The sequence below is a fragment of the Scyliorhinus torazame genome, chromosome 19 (assembly GCF_047496885.1).
Source record: "Scyliorhinus torazame isolate Kashiwa2021f chromosome 19, sScyTor2.1, whole genome shotgun sequence".
NCBI lineage: Eukaryota > Metazoa > Chordata > Chondrichthyes > Carcharhiniformes > Scyliorhinidae > Scyliorhinus > Scyliorhinus torazame.
The window spans coordinates 64,906,084-64,926,518 of record NC_092725.1 but is presented as its reverse complement, the minus strand read 5'-3'; the positions used below and the strand labels follow the sequence as shown (position 1 = coordinate 64,926,518).

The 20,435-nt window shown below is 52.4% G+C and overlaps 1 protein-coding gene across 2 annotated transcripts in view; it reads right to left on the bottom strand.

Annotated features, from left to right (window-relative positions):
- Nucleotides 1–20,435, bottom strand: part of LOC140396179 (metabotropic glutamate receptor 8) — a 707,540-nt gene that overhangs the window by 233,021 nt on the left and 454,084 nt on the right. For both annotated transcript variants that reach the window (XM_072484442.1, XM_072484443.1), the window contains 3 exons: nt 7,017–7,152; nt 6,250–6,404; nt 5,422–5,559 (listed from right to left, as the gene is read on the bottom strand). In XM_072484442.1, the coding sequence (XP_072340543.1) occupies nt 5,422–5,559; nt 6,250–6,404; nt 7,017–7,152 (429 nt within the window). The remainder of the gene's footprint in view (nt 1–5,421; nt 5,560–6,249; nt 6,405–7,016; nt 7,153–20,435) is intronic.

Below are 20,435 nucleotides of genomic sequence, written 5' to 3'. Positions count from 1 at the left end.
CCTAATCACAAAAGCAAATCAGGGGCGGGATTCTCCGACCCCCCACCAGGTCAGAGGATCGCCGGGGGACGGCGTGAATCCCGCACCCGCCGGCTGCCGAATTCTCCGGTGGCGGGAATCGCGCCGGTCGGCGGCCTCCCCCCAGCGATTCTCCGGCCCGAATGGGGCGAGTGGCCATCCGTTTTTTGCCGGACCCGCCGGCGTAAATTAGAGTAGGTCCTTACCGGCGGGACCTGGCGGCGCGGGTGGCCTCCGGGGTCCTCGGGTGGGTGCAGGGGTATCTGGCCCTGGGAGGTGCGCCCACGGTGGCCTGGCCCGCGATTGGGCCCACCGATCCGTGGCCGGACCTGTGCCGTGGGGGCACTCTATTCCTCCGCGTCGGCTGCTATTCCTCCGCGATGGCCGACGCGGAGACCTCCCCCCGCTCATGCGCTGGGATGACACTGGCGCTCCCGCGCATGTGCCAACTCCCGCCAACCGGCGGAGGCCCTTCGGTGCCAAGCCCCTTACCCACCGGCCGGCACGGCGCAAACCACTCCAGAGCCGGCCTAGCCCCTGAAGGTGCGGAGGATTCAGTACCTTTGGGGCGGCCCGACGCCGGAGTGGTTCACGCCACTCCGTCACGCCGGGATCCCCTGCCCCGCTGGGTAGGGGAGAATCCCGCCCCTGAGCTTTCAGCACTTAAAGCATATATTGCCTGTTTAGCCCTGTCAAAACCCAATGCCCTCTCACCTCGATTTCCCTGCCAACTTTCAGAATATATTTTAAGGCCATCAACTAATTAGGAGAAGAGAAATTAACTGAAGTATAAATTAAAAGAGGCCGCTCTGAAAAACAAATGGAGTACAGCCCAAAAAGAACAAAGAGGAACGGAACCTTCAAAACAGTAAATCAAAATGTGAAAACTGGGGTCGATGAAGCAATCCAACCCCTGCGGTGCCCATCGAGCACGGAAGGCCTCGAGTGTGGCCGAGTTACAGGAAGCTTGGGAAACTGATGACACAGTTAAGCTCAGCCCCTGATTTAAAGCAGCTCTTAATGAGCACTTTCCCTGTTTTAATGGTCCACCCTAAATCTTTGAAATATAGGGGATGATTCTACCAAATGGAGCCCAAGTGTTCACGCCGGCGTGAACGCGTCGCTTTTCACGATGGCGCGAAACGGGCACGGGGAAGACCGATTCTGGCCCCCACAAGGGGCCAGCATGGCGCTGGAGCGGTTCACGCCGTTCCAGCCTCCTTTCCCGGTGCCAAATGGGCGCCGCGTCAACCCACGCGTGTGCAGTTAGGCCGCGCCAACCTGCGCATGTGTGGGAAACATTTTGCCCCTGCAAATCTGCGGGCGCCCGAGAATCGGCGCCAGAGAATGAGGAAGCCGGCCTCGGGGCGCGATTCTCGCTGCCCCCAGGGATTCTCCGACCCGCCGCCGGGTCGGAGAATCCCGGCCATTATCTTTTGAAGATACCTCTCAAAAGGTTTCCAAATCCAGACTCTGGTTCATGACTTCCCAGAGAGCCACGAACCATGGGTCACAGAATGTTGTTTTCTTTTTTTAGGGCATCACGGTAGCACCGTGGTTAGCGCTGTTGCTTCACAGCTCCAGGGTCCCAGGTTCGATTCCCTGCTTGGGTCACTGTCTGTGGGGAGTCTGTACGTTCTCCCCGTGTCTGCGTGGGTTTCCTCGGGCGCTCCGGTTTCCTCCCATAGTCCAGCAATGTGCAGTATAGGTGGATTGGCCATGCTAAATTGCCCTTAGTGTCTAAAAAGGTTAGCTGGGGTTACTGGGTTCTGGGGATAGGGGGGAGGTGTGGGCTTATGTGGGGTCCTCTTTCCAAGGGCTGGTGCAGACTTGATGGGCCAAATGGCCTCCTTCTGCACTGTAAATTCTATAATCTATGAAAAGCTGGCCCAGCCCCACCAAAATTGAGGGTGTGCTGGGTGATGCCTACCCCTGCAATGGGGCCAGCGAGATCAGGAGTGTAGTGTGTGACCTGCATTTTGTACATGGTTCCAGAGTTGTTCCAATTCCATGAAAATCCAGGCCTACGTCAGTGGTTCTGATGAGCAACTTGTGCAATATAAACATGTTACAATTTTAAAAGGCGTGCAGGAACAGAGATGTGGGGTGTAGCTCTTTAAAGCTCAAATTGAGAAAAGCCGTTTGAAAGAAATGCATATTGGATCCTAGGCTTTATTAACAGAGGCACAGATTACAAAAGCAGGATGTTAAGCTGAACGATTGGTTAGGCCTGTCACCGGTCTGTTGTATTGAACTCTGGGCGCCAGACTTTGGGAAAAATGCCAAGACCTTGAGAGTGTGCAGAAGAGATTTTCTAGACTGCTACCACAGTTAAGGGGCTTCACTTACGTGGACAGACTGGAGAATATGAGGTTTTAGTCCTTAGAACAGAGGGCATGCTCAACATTTTGAAGGGTTTTGAGAAAATAAATAAGGAGAAATAAGGAGAAGCTATTTCCAGTGTCAGTAACGTGGGTAATCAGAGAACACAGAGCTCAGGTGCCTGGCAAAAGAATCAGAGACAATGGGCGAGATTCTCCGACCCACCCCCCCCCGGGCCGGAGAATCATCGGGGGGGGGGCACGAATCCCGCCCCCGCCGACTGCCAAATTCTAAGGCGCCGGGGTTTTGGCGGGGCAGGAATCGTGCCGCGCCGGTCGGCGGCCCCGGCAATTCTCCAGCCTGCGATGGACCGACCGTTTTAGGCTGGTCCCGCCGGTGTAAATTAGACCTGGAACTTACCGGCAGGACCTGGTTCTGCGGGCGGCCTCCGGGGTCCTCGGGAGGGGTGGGGGACCTGGCCCCGGGGGGTGCCCCCACGGTGGCCTGGCCCTTGATCGGGGCCCACCGATCCACGGGCGGGCCTGTGCCATGGGGGCACTCTTTCCCTCCACACCGGCTGCTGTGGACCTCCGCCATGTCCGGTGCGGAGATGACCCCCCCCCCCCCGCGCATGCGACAACACGCACCGGCCGGCGGAGGCCCTTCGGAGTGGTGCCAAGCCCCTTCCATGCCGGTTGGCGCAGCGCCAACCCCGCCGGCGCCGGTCTAGCCCTTGAAGGTGCGGTGGATTCCACACCTTCCGGGCATCCCGACGTCGGCATGGTTCACACCACTCCTCGGCGCCGGGACCGCCCGCCCCGCCGGGTCGGGGACAATCCCACCCAATATAGGGGGAAAAACTGATGCAGCAAATTGCTATGATCTGAAAAGTTGTTCGAAGCGGAATAAATATTTACTTTCAAAACAGAATTGGATGAACATCTGAAGGGAAACATTTCCAGGTATACAGGGGAAGGACAGGGAAGTAGAACTAATTGTACAATTGAACCAAAGAACCAACATAGGCACAATAGGCCGAATGCTCTCCTCATCTGTGCTACATTATCCTCTGGCCTGAATTTTACAGCTCTTCACGATGGTGGGATTTTCCAGTTCCGCCAAAGTCAATGGACCTTTGAACAGCATTTTACAGACCGACCCGCATCGTGAGGGAGCCGTAAAGTTCCGCCTCTCAATTCAATGAATCGATCTTCCCCACTTTTAACCACCCAGTTCCATTAGCGACATCCTTTCAATCGGCACATGTTTCTTTTTTCTGAAAACATCACGGGTCACTCCCTCCAAGGTAAAAAAGTGTAATATTTTTTAAAAGAGCCGCTAACCTCTTTGCAGATCACCATCAAGAAAAACTGTTGACCATTAGATTTCCTTTCACTGAGCAGCACAAAGACCCATATTTCGAGTTTCGCTACATTATGACATTCGCTCCAATCTAAAGTCTGAAAGGCTTAAACCATGAAAGCTGTTAAGGCCAGCAAACGAAACAATTGAGATAATAAAGCAGCCACAACAGTAGCTCGTTTCTTTGCATATGAACCCATGTTAGAAAACAGCTTGAACCGATTACAGCAAACGTCCATTTCCATAACTACATTTGTTTTTGCTTCAGCTAATGGCCACTCCTTCTGTTTTCACTGAAGCCTCAGAGGCATGTGTTGAAACTTCCATTGTTTATATTTTTTTATAAATTACTTAGAGAACGGAATATCGTCAAGTTACGAATTATACCAAACTCAAAGCAGGAGTCAATTAAGTTAACCAATGTGCACTGATCTAATGCGTGGACTTAACTGGTCCAGCAATATCAACATGGCGGCTACAGCAACAGGGTTCAAAATGGGGTAATGTGCAGTGAGTGGTTCACTCCTCACCTCAGAGATTCTCTCCCTCGACAAGACAATGGATGGGACTTTCCAGCCCTTCCCACTGAAGATGACCCTCCCCCCCCCAACTCCATCCTCTGCAGCGGGTACCCGAGTGGCGGGGCAGACGGGCCATACAAAAATGGCATATATTTCGACGGGACAAGACGGGCCCGCAGCCATTGGCCAGTCGCCTCCCCCGCAGGGAGGGCTGGAAAAATCCCAGTCAATGTGTAGCAAATATGCAACAGCTGAGGAAAATGCAAACACAAGGGGCTGGATTTTCCGATTCCGGGGCTATGCACCCGGCTCTAGCTGCCGATACGGCCCGGAGAATTGCCGGGTCCATGGCCGTGCATGCGCACAGTGGAGGCCTGCAGCAGCCATGCCGTGCTACATGGCGGACGCCGCTCACGGACCCCGCCCGTGAAATAGTGCCGCCTCCTTTTGCCGGCTCGCGCACCCCGGACCACCTCTCACAGTGCCCTCAGCCCCTAATAAAATCCCCCCTGCCGACCCTCCCCCGACTGTGGCGGCGCTGGACTGAGTCTGCAGCCGCCAAGCCGAGTTCCCGACGGATGAGACCACACGTGACCGAAGCAGCCGGGAACTCGGCCAGTCGGGTGCGGAGCATCAGGGGGTGGGCCTCAGGCAATGTCCTGAGGCCATCGATATGTGGCGCGGCATACTCGGAGAGTGTCTGCTTTGGAGGGGGCGGAGCATTGCGAAAGCGGAGCCACCCCGGATTTGGTCAGGAACTGTGATTCTCCACCCGATCGCCTCACGCAATTTCGCTGTCGGCAACCGGAGAATTCCGCCCAGGAACTTTGAACGTTCTGGTCAATATTTTATTTTTTTAAATAAATTTAGAGTACCCAATTCATTTTTTCCAATTAAAGGGCAATTTAGCGTGGCCAATCCATCTACCCTGCACATCTTTTGGGTTGTGGGGGCGAAGCCCATGCAAACACGGGAAAAGTGTGCAAACTCCACACGGACAGTGACCCAGAGCCGGGATCGAACCTGGGACCTCGGCGCCGTGAAGCAGCAGGGCTACAACACTGCGCCATCGTGCTGCCCTATACTGGTCAATATTGGCGTCAGTAAATAATGCTTCACAGCAACAGCGTGACCTAAATCAGTAGAAACAGCCTGCTGTGCCAAACAGATTTTGCTCTTAATAAATAAACTTCATTACCTGTGCATTTCTTGATCTTGCTATTTCTCTTCCCGTGCCAGCTTAATTTACAGTTGAAGTTCTCCTCCCAAAACTCGGCAAACCAGACATTCCTCCTGTTGTTCTCCAGCGTACGACTTCTGAAGTACCGATCAAAACCTGAGGAAGAAACAAAATGGTCAGCTCTGTCAAACAGTGGGCAGCGCCTGAAACTTTTCAAACCATCCGCAACCCGTGATGTAAGTCGTTAAAATGATGGTGTAGGCAGCACTGCCCCTTCTTTTCCTCCCGGCGCTTGAAACATGTGAGATTTTTTTTTTTGAAGTCCTAAAATTTTATACCACTGGCAGTGTAACTAACGTGTGACAGTCTGCAGTGTAAATAAATTAAGGTGGTCTGGACCCAATTTCCCTCAACTCCGATCTTTTCACCTCTGGAGGGGGAATATTACCGAGTTTGGCACTTTCCACTCGGCTTGGTCTCACGTTACGGTGGCACAGTGGTTAGCACAGTTGCTTCACAGGGCCAGGGACCTGGGTTCGATTCCCTGCTTGGGTCACTGTGCAGAGTCTGCACGTTCTCCCCGTGTCTGCGTGGGTTTCCTCCGGGTGCTCCGGTTTCCTCCCACAAGTCCCGAAAGATGTGCTGTTCGGTGAATTGGACATTCTGAATTCTCCCTCTGTGCACCCGAACAGGTGCCAGAATGTGGCGACTAGGGGCTTTTCACAGTAACTTCATTGCAGTGTTAATGTAAGCCTACTTGTGACATTAATGCACATTTTATTATGAATTTCAATCAGAACACAGAAAAATAAGCACTGAGGATGTCTCTCCTTCGGGTGATCCTACCTTCAATTGAGGCTCTCTTGGGGAGGATGGTGACGGCCCCTTCAGCGACCTCTTCTTGCTGGTGTACTGGCGCGACCTTTGAACCCCAGCTGTCAGAGCCCACCCAGAGGAAATGCTTCGTCTGATTGGATCTCTTGGCGGCCTCCAGTAAGCGGCTGTGGATAAAAGCGGGGAGGAGGGAGGGGGGGTAAACCGTGATACTTCAGCTTTTGCTTAGAATTAAGAGCAACCAGTTTGGCTCTTTCACCCCCCCCCCCCCTTCCCCCGCTGCCACCACCCCCCAGACATTAAAAGGGCAAAAGTACAACCCATTTAACCAATCATTTTGACAGCCCAATACTTAAAAAGAAACAGAGACACCTGTTTGAAGCTTGAGTTTGTGCCACAGGAACTGGTCATCTAATCTGATCTAAATCATTCCAACTGTCGTGTTCACTTTGTCACTTTCTCCCACCTCGCTGGTTAGTTTCTGATCTATTTCATTTGCAGGCTTCAGAAAACCAGTTCTATTTCCCAAAGGACCAAGGCTGCAGCCTGAAGTGTAATTGCATTAGAACTCCCTGCGCACCTCAGAGGGAATCGCAGCCATTACAAATCATTGTTTGGAACAGCTTTATTCATATGCAATATTTCTGTGATCTAAACTCTGGCTGAAATCCTTAACCGTGCCTTTATCAGAATAGAAACTGTCGTCAATTTGACGAGCACTTAGGTTTCCCAGAAGCCCGAATGAAACACAGTCAACTTACAAAAAATGTAATACGCACCTGATGTCATCTTCGTTTGCAAATATGATTATTCCACGAGCATTGGGGGTTTCCAGCAAGCGTTTGATGATCTTATCAAATTCACCTGGTTTTGGCTCTCGAGGGATTTTCAGTGACTGCGCAATGCAAACCCTACCTAAGGGAAAAAACATCGACACATTACTAACCAAACAATCAAAAGCAACTGCAGTGGTCGATCGTAAGTATTGACATGTTGTTGGAATATTTGGTCTCTAATCTACTTTAGCCTGTTTTGATTGGGACTATCGATGGGTGACACTGAGCTGCCCCAGTATTACCAATAAAAATTAGTGGGCCCCATAAGGACACCTCGAATATAATAAAACAAACAGAATCCAATTAGTTAAGCAACAAAGCCAAACATAGCTGTGGTATATTTAACAATATGATTATAGTGTCAAGGAAATACTCTGTAACCTGATCGGCTCACTGGTTATGGAAGCAAACGTCCAGTGAACACAGTACGGATCTCTCCCGGGATGGAAAATTCCACAAGAGGAGAGGCGGGCATGAGCCTGAGTTCACCATTCTCGACCCGTGGGCTCTGCCCATCCTGGGGCCTGTATATTGCCTCCATGCCAAAAGCCAGGAGGAGGTCAACTTGCCCACCTTAGAAACCAATGATGTTAACTTGTCTCATCTACTGCTCAGAGGGTAGAACTCTTGCCTCCGAGTCAGAAGGTTGTGGGTTCAAATCCCACTTCAGAATTTGAACACAATTACCAAGGCTGCCACTTCAGTGCATTACTGAGAGATAGGAGCTGCTGTCTTTTGACTGAGATGTCAAACTGAGGTCCATCTGTATAAATGCAAATTCCAACTCCATCCGTTCTGCACTGTAAATTCTATGATTCCTTCTGCAACAAATGGTCAAAGATCAGGAGCGAAATTCTCCTACCCGCCCCGCCACATTTCTGCCCCGACCGGCCGGCGGGAGTCTCCGTAACACCGGCCGGTCAATGGGGTTTCCCATTGTGGGGCAGCCCCACGCCGTCGGGAAACCCCCCGGTGCCGGCAGAACGGAGACTCCCGCCAGCGGAGAATGACGCCCCAGAAATGATATCAAAGGCTTGAGGAATCGATATTTCAAATAACTGAACAGGAGCAACAAACTTCTCATACTCTACATACCTCGACATACGAAAAGGGATTTTTCCAAGCCACAGTTGGGACATGCAGCTTGGCAATCTATGATCACAGAGTAAGAGTTGCATACACAAGGACATTAAAAATTAGGAACGGGAGTAGGCCACTCAGCCCTTCAAACCTACTCCTCCATTCAATGAGATCATGGCAGCCCTGATTGTAGCCTCAATTTCACATTCCCACCTACCCCGATATCCTTTCACCCCATTGTTAATCAAAAATGTATCAAGCTCTCCCTTAAAAATATTCAAAGATGCTGCTTCAACTGCCTTATGAAGAAGAGTTGCAAAGGCTCGCAAGCCTCTCATACAAGTGGACGCACACAAGGGGACTGCCACCTGACGTTGAATTCTTTGGCCCTCTCTGCCAGATTTTTGGGGTGTTTGCTGGTAAAAAAAGCAAAAATAAGAAAGAACTAGCGATTTCCCCTTCGACAGGGAATGTCTCAACCTGATCAAATGAGGAGTCCAATGAACAAAGGACTATAACTAGGCCAAGAAGACTCACGTGGTGCAGCAGAGTGAAAGATGGCGGTGAGATCTGCAAGGTCATTGCCCACATAATGGTCAACGGAGCAACCGAGTTTCTGATGGCAGAGTTTCAGCAGCAGAGAAAGGTGGTCTCGGGAGGATTTGGGGAGGGGGGGCTAAGCCATTTTGGGCTGCCTTGGAGAGAGTGGAGCAGAGGCTAGAGGTGCAGAATGCAACGCTCCAGAAGGTGGAGGAGTTGGTGGCTGACCATGAGGATTGGCTAGCCTCGTTGGATGCAGAAATGCTGATGACAGCGGAGGGTCAGAAGAAGTTAAGAGAGAAGGTGGGTGACCTGGAGAATCGCTCGAGGAGGCAGAGTCTAAAGACACTGGGGCTGCCTGAAGGGTAGGCCTTGAAATATGGCTTGGATGTTCGAGAGGTTGATGGGGGAGGGGTCTTTGACCAACCTCCTGAAGTGGATCGGACGCACAGGTCTCTGAGCCGAAAGCGGGGGAGCCGCCAAGGGTAATAATTGTATGCCTGCGTCGCTAACTGGAGAAGAAGATCTTATGGTGGGCGAAGGAGACATAAAAGTGTACTAGGGAAGGGTATACAGTTCGCATCTACCAGGACTTGGGAGCAGAGCTGGCCAAGTGGCGGGCTGGGTTCAATAGGGTCAATGCAGCCCAAGATGCAATTTGGGGTGTTATATCCTGCTCGTTTGTGGGTCACGGATGCAGGAGTACTACTTTGATACCCCAGAGGAGGCGAGTAAGTTCTTCAGAGACCATGGATTGGGTAACTTGTGGGAACATTGGCTTTTGGAGATATTCACTGCAGACTGGAGGTGCTGGACTGAGTGCGGATGGGGAACTGTACGTGTTCACGTTAAAATATAATGTTTGTCATTGTTTAATTACTCCTTTTGTTTAGGTATCTGTGTTAAAGTGGAATTTTTTTGTATCCTTTTGCCCTCCCAGCGTTCGGAGCAGTGTTGGATATACATTAAAGGGTGGGGTTCTTGGTGGGCTGCATGGGGGCAGGCGTAAGAGAGGAGAGTGGGGATGGCAGAGAGTCAGGATGGCGGGGGGAGGGAAGGGCGTTATGGCATGGCAGAAGTTGTTTGCCTCGAGTGGGGGTCACCCTGCTAGCGGTTTTAGATGGCCTGGACTTCCCAGTGGTCAAGGAGAGGAAGGTGCAGCGGCAGGGTGTAATGATCGGAAGGGATTGGGTGCTTGGGTCTGATGCCTTCTGGGAAGGCCCCAGGTCCAGATGGGTTCCCAGTGGTGTTTTATAAAAAATTTGGCATGGAATTGGGACCACTACTAGTGGAGATGTATAATGATTCAGTGGGCAAAGGGGAGCTTCCGCCCATAATATCTGTGGCACCTATTTCACTTATTTTAAAGAAGGACAAGAACCTGAGGAGGGTGGATCGTACCACCCAATATCATTGTTGAATGTAAACACAACGTTGTTGGCTCAGGTACTGGCAGCACGCATAGAGGACTGCATGCCGGGAGTGATAGACAAGGAGCAAATGGGGTTCATGAAGGGGTTTGCTCGAAGTTGGAGGAGTTCTGGGAGGCCTTTGCGAGGACTATGTCGAAGATTCCGGGAGTAAAGGTGACTCCGAGCCCATGAGTGGCAATATTTGGGTGTCGATGGATCTGGGAGTGCAGGTGGGAGAGAGGCTGACGTGGTGGCTTTTGCCTCCCTGATATCCCGAAGACGGATATGATTAGGACGGCGGGAAACGGAGCCGCCTAAGGCGGCGGGATGGGTGAACGATCTAGCGGGATTTCTGCACCTGGAAAAGATAAAGTTTGTTATTGGGGATCAGAGGAGGGGTTCTTCTCGAGGTGGGGGTGGTACATCGACTTCTTTAAGGAGTGGTGAAACATCAACGGAGGGGATTGTCACGGGTGCTATGTTGTTTTTTTGGGGGTTATTATGTTTGGAAAATGGGGCGGGGTGTGTGTGTTAGAATATCAGGCTTTGTATTCAGAGTATGGTTTGTGACTGATGGTTATTGGTTATGCGATTTTTCTGTTAACGAATGAAAATGCCTCAAATAATTTTTTTTTTTAAGTAACTCATACTGGAGCGCAATTTAACTAAATGGGAACAAAACCCAATAACAAGCGTGTTTAGTCATGTGTTTTCCCGGCGCTCGCAGTGTCAAGAAACACCTCACTATTTAACACACTCCCAGTTATCTAGGGAGCCTCAGCAGGGAACTCGCAGCCGAGGCTTCACATCGCCCTGTTTTCTGCACTGAGGAGCTGTGCTCGCAATTTAAAATGGCATCACAATCTCTGAAACCCTCTGGAGCCCTGAACGCAACCTCCAACCTCCCTCTCAACTCACTATGAGGGCATCCCCAGGCACCCTCCACCCAATCGCCACTACACCTTGACAGAGCCAACTGCACCTTGTTTGTGCCAGGCTGCCAGTGCCAGGCAGCAGTGCCAGGGCGCCACCCTGCCCAGGGGGCAAACTCCTGGGGGCCTCCAATCCCCTGGGAGACCCCAACAAGTGCCATTCCATCTGGTTCCCATTTGTGGAGACCAGTACTGAACAACACTCACCCAAGGTCTCCAAGGCAAAGGAGATAGATCCCACACCTCGGGTGCCTTGGGAAACTGCATATTAAAGTGACGCTAGCTGTCTCGCTCTAATATGCAGATTTACAAATAAGTGACCCCACCCACAATGGGCAGGATTCACATCGCAACGTCTTGCATTAGATCATGCAAGGCTTTGCTAGCCGTGTAGATCCCACGAGCGGGGTCTCCCAGGTTCTATTGGCCAGATTGCACGGCGAGCGGCTTTTCAGGCGCAGAGTGTCCGTCGATTGTGCTAAATGCCTTTATATTTTTTAGCTAGCTTTCTTTTGTATTCTAATTTATCTTTCCTTATCAATCTTTTGGTCATTACGTACTGTTTTTTATATGCTGTCTAATCTCCTGACCTACCATGCACCTCCGCACAATGACATGCTTTTTCTTTTAGTCTGATACTATCTGCAGTTTTTTGAGTTAACAACAGATGGTGGGTCCTCCCCTTGGAAATGTTCTGAAATAACTCAAAATCAACAATGTTCTTCAAATAGTGTAATTGCTCCACTTCTACTGAAGGGAGAGATGGGGCCATGAACATATCTTTTGCAGCAGTATCACAGGCTCAGAATGTGGCAGCCAATGTGTATTTCAGCTTCAATTAATTGCACTTATTGCATCAGTGTGACATTTTGACTGCCCAGCTCACTTTGACTGCTCATTTCACACCATTGCCCAAACGGCATCCAGTCTGCAGTCAGAGCTCGACTGACACGGTTCTTACGTCTATGCAAACACAGATACAGGACAGAAACTCTGGGTCAATCCACCTTCCCTCATATCCGGTTTTGTTTGTGTTGACTTGGCAATGATTGGGAACTCAGTGAAATATTAAGAAGTCGCATTTATTATAGCTCCTTTCACCTCAGGCCATCCTATGGCAGTTTGCAGCCAACGCAATATTATGAAGTGTGATCACTGCTATAAGGTCATAAGATATAGGATCAGAATTAGGCCATCTGCTCCGCCATTTGATCACGGCTGACCTCATCCTGGCCTTAACTCCACTTTTCTGCCAGTTCTCCATAACCCTTCAACCCATTACCAATTAAAAATCTGTCTAACTCCTCCTTAAATTTACTCACTAAAACGATCACTGCAACAGAGAGACACACAAAACCTGTCGGAAATACACAATGGGTTATTCAGGACAAAGCTGTCCTGCCACTTGAGAGAGATTGCAAGTGACCCAGGGTGCCTTGCTACTAGAAGTCCATTTAATTATGTTCAGAAGATATGCCTCCCTGCATGGTCACTGAGAAATGTATATATGGGGCGAAATTCTCCCCCAACGGCGCGATGTCCGCCGACTGGTGCCAAAAACGGCGCCAATCAGACGGGCATCGTGCCGGCCCAAAGGTGCGGAATGCTCCGCATCTTTGGGGGCCGAGCCCCAACATTGAGGGGCTAGGCCGGCGCCGGAGGGATTTCCGCCCCGCCAGCTGGCGGAAATGGCGTTTGTTGCCCCGCCAGCTGGCGGAAATGGCATTTGGTGCCCCGCCAGCTGGCGCGGAAATGCGGCGCATGCGAGGGAGCGTCAGCGGCCGCCGACAGTTTCCCACGCATGCGCAGTGGGGAGACTCTCTTCCGCCTCCGCCATGGTGGAGGCCGTGGCGGAGGCGGAAGGGAAAGAGTGCCCCCACGGCACAGGCCCGCCCGCGGATCGGTGGGCCCCGATCGCGGGCCAGGCCACCGTGGGGGCGCCCCCCGGGGTCAGATCGCCCCACGCCCCCCCAGAACCCCGGAGCCCGCCCACGCCGTCTGGTCCCGCCGGTAAATACCAGCTTTGATTTACGCCGGCAGGACAGGCAATTTCTGGGCGGGACTTCGGCACATCCGGGCCGGAGAATTGACCGGGGGGGGTCCCGCCAACCGGCGCGGCCCGATTCCCGCCCCCGCCCAATCTCCGGTACCGGAGACTTCGGCGGGGGCGGGGGCGGGATTCACGGCGGCCAACGGCCATTCTCCGACCCGGCGGGGGGTCGGAGCATGACGCCCATGTTTTTCCAAATGATTGATTTCTATGGGGATTGTAACACTCGGTCTTCCTCAGTAGATCCTATGTGGAGGCTATATCCTTTCTGCCCTTTGTTCCTGTCCCCGGCCCACCTATTTATAATGCAAAAGGACGCAGCCAGTTTTCACGCAGTCACATCCCTTATGCAGCAACCTGCCACTGGCTGCCTGGCCAGCTTTTAGGTATTGGTTGAGGGAGAGGGATAGATATTGGCCCAGACATCAGAAAGAATTCCTCTGATCTACTTCATCGTGCAATGGCATATTTTCTATTCTATTCTATTTAACATCTCGTATGAAAGACAGCACCTCTGTGAATCCGAATGGATTTTGTGTTCGAATCTCTGGAGAATTCACAACCTTTCTGATAGCGAGGCGAGAGTGCTAACAGCTGAACCATGGCGAGTCTGCTTCCTTACAATTAACAATAAATTTAGAGTACTGTTGTGATGTAGATTTGCATCACTAGAACTGTGAAGAAAAACAATCCCCAATGTGCCAGTGTACCTTTTCCAAGCTTCACCCACTTATTTCATTCCACTTTTTTTTTGGAACGATTGGCCAGTGAGGTCAAATATGAAAGTACGTTTTTATGTAATGAATTTATAAACTGATTCAAAACTCAATTTGCAATGATTTGACGACTCTCATTAATTCAATTTTCCTCGGCTCAATCTGAACCATGTTTCAGCGATGAAAAGCCAGTGTTCTAATAAACCCAGTTCTCCAGTCCTTCCATTGACAGATTGCAGATTCAATTAACTAAACATTGATTATAAGATATGGGTGTTTACAAGAACAAGATTACATTGGCATTGCAATGGCTGTAAGATGTCAGCACCACTGTTGTTGTGGATTTTGGCCTCAATAATGAATTGGTTATGGAGACCTTGGGCGGGATTCTCCGCAATCGGCGCGATGTCCGCCGACCGGCGCCAAAAACGTCGCAAATCAGTCCGGCATCGCGCCGCCCCAAAAGTGCGGAATTCTCCGCATCTTGAGGGGCCGAGCCCTCACCTAGAGGGGCTAGGCCCGCGCCGGACTGATTTCTGCACCGCCAGCTGGCGGGAAAGGCCTTTGGTGCCCCGCCAGCTGGCGCGGAAATGACTTTGCCGTGCGGCGCATGCGTGGGAGCGTCAGCGGGCGCTCACGGCATCCCCGCTTTGTCATTTGTAGTACCTTCAATAACGACTCGAGAGTGTGGAATGGTAAATGAAGGCTTTAATAAGCAGAGAACTAGCCAGCTACAGAGACGTGTGCTTACTGAGTGCTGCCTACAAGGCGTCACCTCATATACGGCTCCTGGTGGGCGGAGCTGGAGGCAGAGTCCCCCAGGGTTCCAAACCCAGACTTAAAGGGGCATCACCTACATGGTGTTAAGGGTACAGTAACCATTCATCACATTCACCCCCTGTTTTAAAAAAATGCAAAGTCTGTTGGGGGTGAAGTGGAATTACATGTCTATTCTTTTCGGTGGCCTGATCGTCCTCGTCGACCTTCTCAGCTCGGGCGGTGCTGCGGTGGGCACGGACGTCTTTGGTGAGGGTACATCCGGGAGCACGGTGGTCGGAGCTTTCGTCCGGGTCGGGGTAGGGGGTTGGGGGGCAGGGACAATAGCTGGGGGAATAGCTGGGGCTGGGGGTAGCGGTGCTGGCGCCGGCGGGGAATGTGGAGGGGGAGGCGCTGGGGGGGGGGGATGTGTGGAGGGGCGCGGTCGGTGTCTACCGACGGAATGGGGGTCCAGGGGAGGGCATCAGAGGAGGAACCAGCGGGTGCCAGATCCCGGAGGGAAACCGTGTCTTGCCTGCCATCGGGGTGCACAGCGTAGGCGTATTGGGGGTTCGCGTGAAGCAATTGGACCCTCTCGACCAGGGGGTCCGTTTTATGGCTCCTCGTGTGCCTCCGGAGAAGAACAGGTCCCGGAGTCGTCAGCCAAGGTGGAAGCGAGACCCCAGAGGTGGACTTCCTGGGGAAGACAAACAAGCGGTTGTGAGGGGTCTCATTCGTGGCATTGCAGAGGAGCGACCTAATGGAGTGGAGGGCGTCGGGGAGGACCTCCTGTCAGCGGGTGGTTGGGAGACTTCTCGACCGTAGGGCCAGAAGGACAGCATTCCAAACTGTTGCGTTCTCCCTCTCCACCTGCCCGTTTCCCCGTGGGTTATAACTGGTCATTCTGCTCGAGGTGATGCCCTTGCTGAGCAGATACTGACGCAGCTCATCGCTCATGAACGATGTACCCCGGTCGCTGTGGATATAAGCGGGGAAATCAAACAGGGTGAAGATGCTGTGCAGTGCCTTTATCACGGTGGCTGAGGTCATGTCGGGACAGGGAACGGCGAATGGAAAGCGGGAGAACTCGTCGATGATGGTTAGAGAGTAGGTATTGCGGTTGGTGGATGTGAGGGGACCTTTGAAGTCCACGCTTAGTCGCTCAAAGGGCCCCGAGGCCTCTACAAGGCGAGCCTTGTCTGATCGGTAGAAGTGCGGTTTGCACTCCGTGCAGATCTGGCAAACCCTGGTCATGGCCTTGACCTCCTTGGTTGAGTAAGGTAGGTTGCGGGACTTGATAAAGTGGGCGAGCCAGGTAACCCCCGGGTGGCAGAGGTCATTGTGGATGGCCCGCAGGCGATCCTCTTGCGCGTTGGAGCACGTGCTGCGGGACAGGGCATCTGAGGGCTCGTTGAGCTCCCCTGGACAATACTTAATATCATACGCGTAGGTGGAGATCCTCCACCTCAAGATTTTATCATTTTTAGTTTTGCCCCGTTGTGCGATATCAAACATGAAGGCTACCGACCTTTGGTCGGTAACGAGGGTGAACCTCCTAGCGGCTAGGTAGTGCCTCCAGTGCCGCACTGCCTCCACAATGGCTTTTGCCTCCTTTTCGACTGCAGAGTGCCGAATCCCGGAGGCGGTGAGGGTTCGGGAGAAGAATGCTACTGGCCTGCCTGTCTTGTTGAGGGTAGCAGCCAGGGCGATGTCTGATGCAGCCAGGGCGATGTCTGATGCATCGCTCTCTACCTGGAAAGGGATGGTTTCGTCCACCGCGTGCATAGCGGCCTTGATGATGTCGGCCTTGATGCGACTGAAGGCCGACCGGGCGTCAGCCGTCAGGGGAAATGTCGTGGTCTTTATGAGTGGGCGGGCTTTGTACGCATATCTGGACCCACTGGGCGTAATAGGAGAAAAGCCCCAAGCACAGTTTGAGGGACTTGAGGCTAAGGGGCAGGGGGAGTTCCTTAAGGGGGCGCATGCGGTCGGGGTCGGGACCTAGGACCCCGTTTTCCATGACATAGCCGAGGGTGGCTAGTCGGGTTGTGTGGAAAACGCATTTTTCCTTGTTGTAGGTCAGGTTGAGGGCCCGGGCGGTCTGGAGGAACCTTTCAAGGTTCGCGTCATGGTCCTGCTGATCATGGCCGCAGATAGTGACATTGTCCAAGTACAGGTAAATAGCCCACAGGTCGTACTGGTCCACCATTGGGTCCATTGCCCTCTGGAAGATGGAGACACCATTTGGGACCCTGAGGAAGTGAAAAAGCCGTCCGGCTGCTTCGAAACCAGTATAGAGGCGGTCTTTCGGTTGGATAGGGAGCTGGTGGTCGGCGGATTTTAGGTCGACAGTGGAGAATACATGGTTTTGAGCAATCCGATTGACCACCTCTGCTATGTGGGTAAGGGGGTCGCATCGAGCTGCATGAAGCGGTTTATGGTCTGGCTGTAGTCCACGACGATCCGTTTCTTTTCCCCGGACCGTACTACCACCACTTGTGCTCTCCAGGGGCTGTTGCTAGCCTTGATGACCCCCTCTTTCAGTAAACGCTGGACCTCTGACTTGATAAAAGTCACAGCTTGGGCACTGTACCGCCAGCTCCTGGTGGTGACGAGCTTACAATCGGGGGTGAGGTTCACGAATAGTGAGGGAGGGTGAAACTTTCGGAGTTACAAGGCTGCATACCATCAGCGGGGGCAAGGGTCTGCCGAACTTCAGGGTCAGGCTTCGGTGGCTGCACTGGAAATCCAGACCGAGCAGCAGGGGGGCGCAGAGATGAGGGAGGATATAAAGCTTGAAATGAGCGTATTTGGCGCCCTGGATCGCGAGATTCGCAATACTATACCCTTGATTTGGACCGAGTGGGACCCGGAGGCGAGGGCTATGGTTTGGAAAGCGGGATAGGTGCGCAAGGAACAGCACCTTACCATTTCTGGGTGGACAAAGCTCTCCGTGCTCCCAGAGCCGAAGAGGCAGGGAGTGTCGCGCCCGTTGATCTGGACCTGCATTATGGAGTTCCGCAGGTGCTTTGGCCGCAATTGGTCGAGGGTGATCGCTCCCAGTTACGGGTAGTCCGAGTCCTCAGCCGAGTCGGATTCACAAAATGGCCGCCATCGTCGGTCGCACGTGTCGGGTCTAGAAGATGGCCGCCGCCAAGATGGCCGCCCCACGATGACGCGTCAGAAAGGGGCGTGTCCAGCCGGTGCGCAGCCGCATTGTGGGGCCTGCGGGCCTGTGAGCTCGATTTTCGGGCCTGGTGAGCTTTTTGTTTCTGGGCCTTGGGCCTGGCCAAGCAGACCCTCGGAAAATGCCCCTTCTTTCCGCAGTCGCTGCAGATGTGGAGCGGGCTGGGCAGCGTTGACGTTGATGCTGGCCCTGCCCACAGAAATAGCACGGTGTGCCCCCGGTCTGAGCGGGTCACCGCGCAGCGCAGGCCTGTATCATGGCCGAGTCTGGGGGAGTCCGAGGGGGGCTCGCAGGATCCGCGGGGTACGTGCTTAGGTTGTGGTGGGCCACTTCCAGGGAGGTGGCGAGTGTTACCGTGTCCTGAAGGTCTTTAGCCCCATTTTCGAGGAGTCGCTGCCTGATATAGGTCAAACGGATGCCGGACACGTAGGCATCTCGGATGTGCAGGTTCATGTGGACTTCCCTGTCAGATCCTGATGGTTGCAGTTCCTGGCGAGCGCGGTGAGCTTTTCCATGTACTCATCCAGCGTTTCCCCTGAGGGTTGGCGGCAAGTAGAGAGCAGGTGCCGTGCATGTACCTCATTTATGGGTTTGACGAAACGCTTTCGCAGGATCTCGATCGCCTCATCGTGAGTGGTCGTCTTCTTGATCTATGGCTCACCCGGGCGTGGAGTAGGCGCAGCTTGCGAGGCCCTAGGACGTGAGCTTCTGAGGATTCCAGGTAGGCCTCGAAGCAGCGGAGCCAGTACTTAAAAATTTCCTTGGCCTCCGGTGTCCGTGCTTCCAGGTTGAGCTTTTCTGGCTTGAGACAATCGTCCATCCTAACGCACTCTGCTTATTAAGTTGTAGTACCCTCAGTAACGACACGAGAGTGTGGAATGGTAAATGAAGGCTTTAATAAGCAGAGAACTAGCCAGCTACAGAGACGTGTGCTTACTGAGTGCTGCCTACAGGGCGTCACCTTATATACGGCTCCCTGGTGGGTGGGGCGAGAGGCGGAGACCCCCAGGGTTCCAAACCCGGTCTTAAAGGGGCATCACCTACATGGTGTTAAGGGTACAGTAACCATTCATCGCATCATTGGACGTTGCGTTTTCAAGTGGCTGGGCCTGTGCATTGCTCTCTGCACCTCTCCATCCAGCTGGAAGAGCCTCCATAAAATTCACCCCTTTGAGCAAGCTTTTTGGTCACCCCACTAATGGGTCAGAATCCATGCCAAAGGCACTCAATAATAATAATAACAATATTAATAATCTTTATTATTGTCACAAGTAGGCTTACATTAACACTGCAATAAATGCCGGTTGCTGTTACCCTCATCATGTTACTCCTGGGTCTGTTTATTATCCACAGACGGCAGCAGAGAGGATGAACTGCCAATCCTCCTCCCAGAGCTCCACTGATACCACACGACGCTGAGCAACAAGAAGCACATGGTGCCAATCCTGTGACAAAACCCTCCTCCAATGTTCTCCCAGTTAACCCCTGGCTAGGCAAGACTGACACAACAGGCCTCCCTCTGCAAATAATGCCTTCAATCCATTTAAGTACAAAAGCTGAACAGAGGAAAAGATAAGCCTATGATCATCAGCGTCGGCATCAATTGCAGGACGTGTCTGGGCACAGATCACTGGCTGAAAAGATACTTGAACTCCCTTGACTGTTGCAGGAGACAACCATCTCAGGCAGTAAATGTAGGTTTTGCATTGTCTGACCTCCAATACACGGAAAAGACATTTCAGATGCTTTTGATCAATGCCTTTGACTTCCTGCGTGCTGATACAATAACACCGTAGGAGTATCACATGCAGAGCAGAAATGAAAAACACTCTTTTGCCAGCAGTGAAGGTCAAACTCCTTGAATCAGATCATATACTCCATAATTATAAAGCAGACAGGAACCAGTGTCTAATTTTCAGCGGGCTGCCATTTACGTGCCCCGATAATAAAATCAGAACATTTTTGAAAGGGAAAAGTATGTGCAACAGGGAGCTGATTTTCAACCACGCCAGCAAATTGTCAGACAAGCCTGAAGTTCCCAGAAGATGCCATCTGCCGGGAGCCAGACTCTGGGACCAGAATGGCAGCCAGGATCAGGGAGATTCTCAACCTCAGATTCCAAAGGTAGAAAAGTCAAGGGCCGGGATTTTGCGCTCCCATTCGCATCGGGCGTGAGCGGCAGCAAGATGCCCAAAACATTCAACGTCGGGAACCCCATTAGAATAAATGTAAACCTGATTATCAGGAATTTATGGCTGATAACCTCCCCCCCGCATTATACTACCCACTCACGTTAGCATGACGGAACTGCCCAGACACTGTCCCCGGCACTGCAGTGCATGGGAAGTACCAGGGGGTGTTGCGCTGTGTGGGGTGCATGGTGGAGTGCATGTGGGGGGAGTGCACGGGGGTGCGTGGAAAGAAGGGTGTTCTGGTTTTACTTTTTAGTATCCGGCGGCCATTAACAAGCGCACCCTGACTTCCGGGTGCGGCGATGACCAGCTGAGTCGCACGTTTCGGCAGCTCCCTGTGAAACGGACTTTTGGGCTCTTGATAGGAGCCCCAACGGCAATTTTGACGGCTAAAAACACTGTGCGGTAAACCAGAAGGGAATCCCCCCTGGATACGGATGGAAAAAGGAGGAGAGAGTGGCCAGATTGCAGTGGATCCTTTAGAACAGCGGCAAGGA